This window comes from Scylla paramamosain, chromosome 45 (genome assembly GCF_035594125.1).
Source record: "Scylla paramamosain isolate STU-SP2022 chromosome 45, ASM3559412v1, whole genome shotgun sequence".
In the NCBI taxonomy this organism is placed as follows: domain Eukaryota; kingdom Metazoa; phylum Arthropoda; class Malacostraca; order Decapoda; family Portunidae; genus Scylla; species Scylla paramamosain.
The window spans coordinates 6,715,001-6,725,000 of NC_087195.1; the positions used below are offsets into that span (position 1 = coordinate 6,715,001).

The 10,000-nt window shown below is 40.8% G+C and overlaps 1 protein-coding gene across 1 annotated transcript in view; it reads right to left on the bottom strand.

The window, feature by feature from the left end:
- The window catches only part of LOC135094459 (proton-associated sugar transporter A-like), a 25,966-nt gene that overhangs the window by 3,585 nt on the left and 12,381 nt on the right, over positions 1 to 10,000 (bottom strand). The window contains 3 exon segments of the mRNA XM_063994557.1: positions 3,775 to 4,037; positions 6,470 to 6,612; positions 6,614 to 7,365. Coding sequence (XP_063850627.1) covers positions 3,775 to 4,037; positions 6,470 to 6,612; positions 6,614 to 6,679 — 472 coding nt within the window. The 5' untranslated portion in view covers positions 6,680 to 7,365.

Below are 10,000 nucleotides of genomic sequence, written 5' to 3' on the forward strand. Positions count from 1 at the left end.
CACTTTGCAAAAGTTGTCTTTGGTTATCCGAGTCTACCTTATTTGCAATTTTTGTGTCGTCCGCGAATTTTGATCATTTACATCTTATCCCTTCCTCGATGTCATTTATATATATAATAAAAAGAATCGGCCCCAGAACTGATCCTTGAGGAACACCACTGGTTACGTTAATCCAATCTGAAGATTTACCATTTATCACTACTCGCTGTTTACGGTCTGACAGCCAATCCTCAATCCATGCTGCGATGGTCATCCTCTTTTAGAGATTTTGGTGAAACTTTTGCTGTTGCCTTGGACATATCAAAAGCCTTTGATAGAGTCTGGCACAAAGCTTTGATTTCCAAACTACCCTCCTACAGTTTCTATCCTTCTCTCTGTAACTTCATCTCAAGTTTCCTTTCTGACCGTTCTATTGCTGCTGTGGTAGACAGTCACTGTTCTTCTAAATCTATTAACAGTGGTGTTCCTCAGGGTTCTGTCCTGTCACCCACTCTCTTCTTATTATTCATTAATGATCTTCTAAACCAAACTTCTTGTCCTATCCACTCCTACGCTGATGATACTATCCTGCACTTTTCCACGTCTTTTCATAGACGTCAAACCCTTCAGGAGGTAAACATATCACGCAGGGAAGCCACAGAACGCCTGACTTCTGATCTATCTAAAATTTCTGATTGGGGCAGAGCAAACTTGGTATTGTTCAATGCCTCAAAAACTCAATTCCTCCATCTATCAACTCGACACAACCTTCCAGACAACTATCCCCTCTTCTTCAATGACACTCAATTGTCCCCCTCTTCTACACTGAACATCCTCGGTCAGTCCTTTACTTATAATCTGAACTGGAAACTTCACATCTCATCTCTAGCTAAAACAGCTTCTATGAAGTTAGGTGTTCTGAGACGTCTCCGCCAGTTTTTCTCACCCCCCCAGCTGCTAACTCTGTACAAAGGCCTTATCTGTCCATGTATGGAGTATGCTTCACATGTCTGGAGGGGTTCCACTCATACTGCTCTTCTAGACAGGGTGGAATCAAAAGCTTTTCGTCTCATCAACTCCTCTCCTCTAACTGACTGTCTTCAGCCTCTCTCTCACCGCCGCAATGTTGCATATCTAGCTGTCTTCTACCGCTATTTTCATGCTAACTGCTCTTCTGATCTTGCTAACTGCATGCCTCCCCTCCTTCCGCGGCCTCGCTGCACAAGACTTTATTCTTTCTCTCACCCCTATTCTGTCCACTTCTCTAACGCAAGAGTTAACCAGTATTCTCAATCATTCATCCCTTTCTCTGGTCAAACTCTGGAACTCCCTGCCTGCTTCTGTATTTCCACTTTCCTATGACTTGAATTCCTTCAAGAGGGAGGTTTCAAGACACCTATCCACCAATGTTTGACCACTGCTTTGACCCTTTTATGGGACTGGCATTTTCCGTGGGCATTTTTTTTATTAGATTTTTTGTTGCCCTTGGCCAGTATCCTTCCTACATAAAAAAAAAAAAAAAAGTTATACCATGGGCTTTTACTTTATTGATAAGGACACTTATGCGGAACTTTGTCAAAAGCCTTTTGGAAATCCAGGTATATAATATCTACTGCTCTGGTGTTGTCGTACAATTCATATATGTCATGGAAGAAGTCGATTAGGTTTGTTAAACATGACCGCTTGTTTATAAATCCATGTTGTGACTCGTTTATTATGTTGTTGCTTTCTAAGAATGATACAACTTTATCCCTCAAAACTGTTTCCATTAGCTTACCTACCACTGAGGTGAGGCTGATCGGTCGATAATTTTTAGTTTGGCATTTGTCACCTTTTTTTTTTAAATCAGAGTTACGTTTGCTAATTTCCACTCGTCAGGAACTTTATGTGTGTTTAACGATTTATTGAAGAGGATGGACAATGGTTTAACAAGTTCGTTCTTCGCCTCTTTTAGTATCCGTGGAGAAATTTTATTGGGACCAGATGTTTTATTTATTTTGACTTCATTTATCGCGTGCAGAATTTCATTTTCATTAATATCGCACATATTTAAAAAGACATTATTACTGTAATTTTTGGCAGTTGGCTGATTTTCTGAATCATTTTCCTTAGTGAAGACAGACGCAAAGTAATCGTTTAATTTGACAGCCATTTCGATTTCATCATCCGTGTATTCTCCATTTTGTAGAGCTATCGATCCTATAGTTGAAGCCAATACCTTTTTTATTTCTGATGTAACTAAAAAATTCTTTAGAATTTGACTTGCTTTTTGTTTGCAATATGGAGTTCATACTTCTTTTTGCTGTCTCTGATAATTTTTTTAGAATGGCATCGCACCTGGTCGTGATCGGTCTTGTCTCTTTCGTTTTGAGTTATTTTATATTTTTGGTATGCGCGTTTTTTAGCAGAGAGACAATTCTTTATTTCCGAGTTCCACCATTTCGGTTCATTGTTGGCGATCTAGCGCCTATTTCGCAGTGGAACAGAGGATTCTACAGCTACGTTAAGTTTATGTGTGAATGTTTTCCACGCTTCATTTATGCAATTTACACTTAATAATTGGTTCCAATTGCTTTCAGCCAAAATTTTTCTGAGTTTTCCAAAATTTGCCCGATGAAAGTCAGGTACTTTTCTTTACTTTCATTCGGAAGGATCTCATTTGTTTTGATACTGAATGTAATCGCCCGGTGGTCACTGGTGCTGAACTCTGAACCAACTTCTACGTTAGAGATTATGCTTTCATTTGTGGTTAAAACAAGGTCCAAGATATTTTCACCTCTAGTAGGATGTTGCACAAGTTGATCCATACTGCTTTCTAAAAGACCGTTATACAAATCGAGTCCCGAGTGTGAATTTAAAGGATCGCCCCATCTGTTAACAGCTAGGTTGAAGTCACCAACAATTATGGTTTCGTTTTCTGAACAAATTTCGGCTATTTGTTCATATAGTTTGTTGTCAGTCTCGTGTACTTGTCCTGGAGGTCGGTAAATGACACCAATTACTAGTTTTCGAGCTTTAGAGCTAAGTTGAACGTATGAGGCATCAATATTATTTATCTTTTCAACTGGTTTCGAAAGCGGGCGAAGACTTGATTTGACATAAAGAAGTACTCCACCACCTTCTCTGTGCGCTCTTTCACAGCTAAATAAATTGTAGCCCTGCAACGAAAATTCTGCTAAAAAGTCTCTGTTCGATGTGTTTATCCATGATTCTGTCACGCTGATAATATCGTAGTCCTCCATACTGACAATTTCTTCCAGGTCCTGAAATTTGTTTATTATACTACGCGCACTGATGTAACAAAAGTTTATGATGTTACGCTCAGATGGGGCAGTTTCGCTTTCGTTGTTTGTTATTTGTATTGTTGGTGCTGGACTCGCGTTTTTTGATATATGAGCAGTTACCGCATCATTGGAGAAGAAGAAGAAGAAGAAGAAGAAGAAGAAGAAGAAGAAGAAGAAGAAGAAGAAGAAGAAGAAGATACCCCAGTACCAAGCATAACACTCACAAGAACATCAACAAACCACTTGGTGAGCATAAAATTATCCTTTCACATACGTATAAAAACAAACCACTCAGTAAGCGTAAGCACCTCTTAGAATGTAAACAGGCCCTGGAGTGAGGATAAGAGGAATAACAGTAAGTAAACACAGCCTTGACTGAGAATAAATAAATAGGCAGAAAAAAACTATAGATTCTTGCACTGGAGACGAAAAAAAAAAAATAGAAAAAAAGTACTGACTGCAGAGGAAAGACTATAAGTACCACAAAAACAATAAAATCTTAAACTCTTACCTAACAGAATCCCAATAGAAAGCAGGATAATGAACGGTCTTCGCCTCCCAAGCTTAGACCGACAGTTATCAGAGAGAGAACCGAGGACAGGCGTCACGAAGAACCCAATAAAGGGACTCAAACACCATATAAGAGTCATATTCCTGTGGCTGACCCCTATCTGAAGCAGCGTGGGGGAAACAAATGCAGTTTCCGCGGCGTAGCAGAATTCGATCCCCATAACAGCGGCTGAGATACGTACCATCTCCATCCTCGACTTGCGTCTGTGGGATCAGGGAGGCAGAAAAGGGTGTTATTAAGGGATTGGCGTGGTTTTAAGGGTGTTTGGTGGGTAATGTACAGGATGAAGTGGGTTTTCATAATTGATATAGAGGATTACGTGGGTTTTAAGTGAAAATATAAAGGACTAAGTGGATTTTCATAAGTAACGTAGAGGATTAAGTGGGTTTTAAGTGTAAATATAAAGGATTAAGTGGATTTTCATTGGTAACGTAGAGGATTTAAGTGGGTTTTAAGTGTAAATATACAGGATTAAGTGGGGTTTTCATAGGTTATATAGAGAATTAAGTGAGTTTTTAAGTTCATACAGAGAGGATTTAAGTGGGTTTTCATTGGTAAAATAGAGGATTAAGTGGGTTTTCATTGGTGATATAGAGGATTAAGTGGGTTTTTCATTGGCGATATAGATAATTAAGTGAGTTTTCATTGGTAAAATAGAGAATTAAGTGGGTTTTCATTGGTGATATAGATAATTAAGTGGGTTTTCATTGGTAGAATAGAGGATTAAGTCGGTTTTCATTGATAATATAGAGGATTAAGTGGGTTTTCATTGGTGATATAGATAATTAAGTGGGTTTCATAGGAAATACAGATAAATAAGTGAGTTTTAAATTCATATAGAAAGGATTAAGTGGATTTTCAATGGTAAAATAAAGGATTAAGTGGGTTTTAAGTGAGTACATAAAGGATTAAGTGGGCTTCTATGAATTATGTAAAGGATGGGTTTTCATGGGCTTTTATGGTTAATGGAGAAGCTTAAGTAAATTCCATATAGCGTTCGTGTGTTATTTGTGAGTTTAAGTAGTTATCATAATCATTACTACTACTACTATTACTACTACTACTACTACTACTACTACTACTACTACTACTACTATCATTGCAGTAATAGTTGCACAAGTAGTAGTAGTAGTAGTAGTAGTAGTAGTAGTAGTAGTAGTAGTAGTAGTAGTAGTAGTAGTAGTAGTAGTAGTAATAGAGTTAGGTAATAATGCATAATCCCCCCCCTCTCTCTCTCTCTCTCTCTCTCTCTCTCTCTCTCTCTCTCTCTCTCTCTCTCTCTCTCACCATCAATCACAAAACAGCGGCCACCATCACCAGGGTCAACAGTGCCATCATATCTAAGGTGCCACGCCATTCTCTCTCTCTCTCTCTCTCTCTCTCTCTCTCTCTTCTCTCTCTCTCTCTCTCTCTCTCTCTCTCTCTTTTACGGTAACTCACTAGGAAGCCATGCAAAGCCTATGTACAGTCTCTCTCTCTCTCTCTCTCTCTCTCTCTCTCTCTCTCTCTCTCTCTCTCTCTCTCTCTCTCTCTCTCTCTCTCTCATCAATTAGATTTCTTTAATTTCTTTATCAATTACATGTTATATCCTTCTTCTCTTCCTCCTCCTCCTCTTGTTCCTCCACCATCAACACCTCTTCTTCCCCCATTTCATCTCGACCATAACCTCCTCCTCCTCCTCCTCCTCTCCTTCCTCCTCCGCCACCACTGCGGGAGGTTATTACAACACCCAACCGCCGTGAAAACAACTCCCCGTGATCCTCTTTCTCTCTCTATATATAAAAGGATCAATAAAAGCATTCGATTCCTTTCATTTGGTTTCTTGTGGGATTCAATCGCTTATACTTAACTCGTGGGATTCGATCGTTTATAATTTTATTGGCTTATTTTTAGTTTTTATCGACTGACTTTTTAATATGTGGTTAAAAAAATGTAGGATTTATTCATCAATTTACATTTCTCTTACTCTTCTTTTTTCTTAACTGAATATGAGATAGATACTTGTTTTATATTTGTTTTTAGTCAAATCAGCTGACTGGGAGAGGAGGAGGAGGAGGAGGAGGAGGAGGAGGAGGAGGAGGAGGAGGAGGAGGAGGAGGAGGAGGAGGAGGAGGGAGAGAGGGGGGATGAGAGGGGTAGGAGGGGGAGAGGAGGGAAGGAGAGGGAGTGAGTGAGAGTCGTAAACATCATTTCAATTGCGCCCATCAGATTATTTTGTTTGCAGCCTCTCTCTCTCTCTCTCTCTCTCTCTCTCTCTCTCTCTCTCTCTCTCTCTCTCTCTCTCTCTCTCTCTCTTGATGGTGGTGGTGATGTTAAATTAACTACTAATAAATACTATTATATTATCACTGTAGTAGTAGTAGTAGTAGTAGTAGTAGTAGTAGTAGTAGTAGTAGTAGTAGTAGTAGTAGTAGTAGTAGTAGCAGCAGCAGCAGCAGCAGTAGCAGTAGCAGAAGAAGAAGAAGAAGAAGAAGAAGAAGAAGAAGAAGAAGAAGAAGAAGAAGAAGAAGAAGAAGAAGAAAAAACAACAGCAACAACAACAACAATGTGATAGTAGTAGCGGCAGTAAATACTAGAAGACAACAACAACAACAACAACAACAACAACAACAACAACAACAACAACAACACTTACCTATATATATGTGAGTAATCATCTCCCTCTCCCTTGTTCAGATTCTTGATGGCCTTGTCTTTAATCCCATCTACTTTGGTTCCTGTCTTCTCCTTCAGGTCTTTAAGGGTCTCAGAGGCGCCCTGCTCCCTTAGGGTCCCCCACCTTCTCCTTCAGGTAACTCTTGAACACGTGCAGCCCGCCGGTGTAGGATGCTAACTTGTCGTCCATTGCGCCTAAGTCAAGGTCAGACGCACACCGTTCGGACGCAATGTTGTTATTTTGAATTTTTTTCGTTGATTTGTTTGGTTTATTTGTTTTTGTGGTTAAGAAAGTGATTTGTTTTCTTTTTTTTTTGAGGGGAAACAAAGTAAATGTGTTCTCCTTTTATAAAGTTCTCTATTTTTTTTTCTATAGGAATTAATTTTGGTTTACGTGAGAATGCACTGTCGTTTTAAATTTTGGTTTACGTGAGAATGCATTGTCGTTTTAAATTTGTTATTATTATTTATTCAGAGGCGAAGTAAGATAAGATTTTTAATATTTAGAGAAGAAAAAATAAATAAAGTAAGTATTTTTCCTTAAGTAAAACCCAACGACTTACTTTTATTTAACATTTCAAAACTAATGTCAATAATTTGGGAATTTTATCAATACATATATATATTTAATTGTTTTCTTTTTTTGAGGGGAAAAAGGAAATAAAGGATTTTCTCATGTAAGGTTCAAACCTCCCGTAATCTTCAATACACAAATAAACTTTACGTAAAATAGCCACTTGCGTGCGCGCGCGCGCGTGTATGTATGTGTGTGTGTGTGTGTGTGTGTGTGTGTGTGTGTGTGTGTGTGTGTGTGTGTGTGTGTGTGTGTGTGTGTGTGTGTGTGTGTGTGTGTGTGTGTGTTTTTCCTGGGCGGGTCTGAAAATGAAAAGGGAAGAGTTTTGTGAGTAAAATGTGGAGGAGGACGACGAGGACGAGGACGAGGACGGAGGAGGAGGAGGAGGAGGAGGAGGAGGAGGAGGAGGAGGAGAAGGAGAAGGAGAAGAAGAAGGAGGAGAAGGAGGAGGAGGAGGAAATAAAATATAAATAAAAGCAAGCAAAAATTTAGAAAACGTTGACAAGGAGGAAGAGGAGGAGGAAAACTCCGGTCATCTACACATGTTGTCTCCACTCCACTTTCCTATAAGAGAGAGAGAGAGAGAGAGAGAGAGAGAGAGAGAGAGAGAGAGAGAGAGAGAGAGAGAGAGAGAGAGAGAGAGAGAGAGAGAGAGAGAGGGAGAGAGAGAGGGAGAGGGAGAGGAGACTTCGAGAGCTCTTACTTAATGGCTGAGAGAGAGAGAGAGAGAGAGAGAGAGAGAGAGAGAGAGAGAGAGAGAGAGAGAGAGAGAGAGAGAGAGAGAGAGAGAGAGAGAGACGAGGCAAAATAAAATTCCTTCAGACTGATAATAATGGAGGAGGAGGAGGAGGAGGAGGAGGAGGAGGAGGAGGAGGAGGAGGAGGAGGAGGAGGAGATGGAGGAGGAGGAGGACAATGTTGTGAATAGACATTATGAGAGAGAGGAAAGGAGGAAGAGATGGACGAAAGGAGAGGGAGAGAGAGTGGGGAGAGGGAGAGCGAGAGGAAGAGTAAGTGAGAGTGAGAGGGAGAGTAACGTCACAGGATAAGCTTCTTACGTATGACAGTGTGGCTTCATCTTGAGAGAGAGAGAGAGAGAGAGAGGAGAGAGAGGAGAGAGAGAGAGAGAGAGAGAGAGAGAGAGAGAGAGAGAGAGAGAGAGTTGGCCAATTTTCTCTTCAAATAAATAAATGTAATAACTGCAGGATTGAGACGTAGTAAGAGATGGACTCCAGGGGTAACAATGTATTAAGGAGCGACTACCCCGCTTGCCGGCTGGAGCTGAACTGGCTCCATACAGAGAGAAGCTTCCGAAATCGAACTAGTATGAACTAATACATAAACCAATACATGAAGCAGTGAATGACAAGTAGTACTTTGGTAGTAACAAATTATAACACTCCTCCCTTTTTTTAAAAAAAAACTCAGGTTAGAAACCATAAAATCAAGTTTACAACCAAAATGTTAAAAAAGATACAGAAGATACTAAAACTTATCAATTAGAAAGACTAGAAAAAAAAATATTCGATACAAGTTATAAGAAACGCTAAAACCCGCATAAAACACGAGACCAAAAAACAAAATAAACATAGTAACTAAAACTAGCAAAAGTAATACAAAAACTCCAACAATTAAAAATAGTTAACACAAGTGAAGCAAGAGACCTAACATTTTATTTCCAAGCTATCTGCAAACGATCTGGCTTCTGGCGCAGTCTCTCAGAACGGCGCAGTGTTTCCCTCTCCAACGGCTGCTGTTGTGGCGGCAATCCAGGTTCGAACTCTTGACTTGAGGTTAACTCTCGTTCTTGAATTTGATCCGGCGCGTTGCTGTTGTGTGCTCCGGACTGCTTCGAAACTCCTGCCTTTAGGGCGAACACGCTGCCTGCCGGTGCCGAACCATGTTTCTGAATTCCTGCTCCATTTGTGAGGTCCATGGGAGGTGGTATGGCATCATCTGCGTTAACCGTCTCGCCCTCTATGCTTACTCTTCTCCTCACATAGTCGAGAATGACGTCGTACAGTCCTCCCATCTAGCAACTGCACCCCATAAACGGCCCAGCGTAATCCAAATGTAACCTGGACCAGGGTTTTAGTGGCCACTCCCATGGCTGCAAAGGAGCGTCTGGGGGAAGATTTCTCACTTGTTGGCACTGTGAACAATAGTTGTACTGTTGACTCAACATCTTTATCTATATTGGGCCACCACACATGACTACGCGCAATACCTTTCATGCGCGAGACTCCTGGATGCGTTGCATGTAGCTCAGCCAACACATTTTTTTCTAGCTATCTGAGGCACCACCACTCTTGATCCCCACAAAAATTATTCCATCTTGGACACTTAATTCGTGCCTCCTTCTAAAAAAAGGCTGAAGTGTTTCCTCTGCTATATGTCCAGGCCAACCGTACAGAATGTGATCTCTTACCTTCGAGAGTGTTGAGTCCTTATCCGTCCATTGCCTTAACTCTCTCGACGTGACGGGTGTCTGGTCTAGTCTCTCCAACACGCATACCACATCACCGGGGACTGGAGTCACCTTGGGGAATTCAGGGAGAGGAAGGCGACTCAACCCATCAGCATGTACTATATTTTTCCCTGGTTTGTGGGGTGATAGTGTATTCATACGCCGATAGTGTTAGCGCCCAGCGTTGGATACGACTTGATGCCATCACAGGCACTGGGCGAGTTTCATTAAACAGACTTTTAAGTGGCTGATGGTCTGAAATGATCTCAAAATGGCGGCCATACAAGTAATTATGAAATTTCTTAACACCAAATATTATTGCCAAACCTTCTTTCTCTACCTGAGCATACTTGCGTTCAGCTATGCTCAGGGATCGGGATGCGAAAGCAATCGGTTTCTCCTCTCCAGACTCCAAAACGGTGTGCAAGGGACTGCTCCCAATTCCGTATGGTGGACGCGTCACAGGTGAGC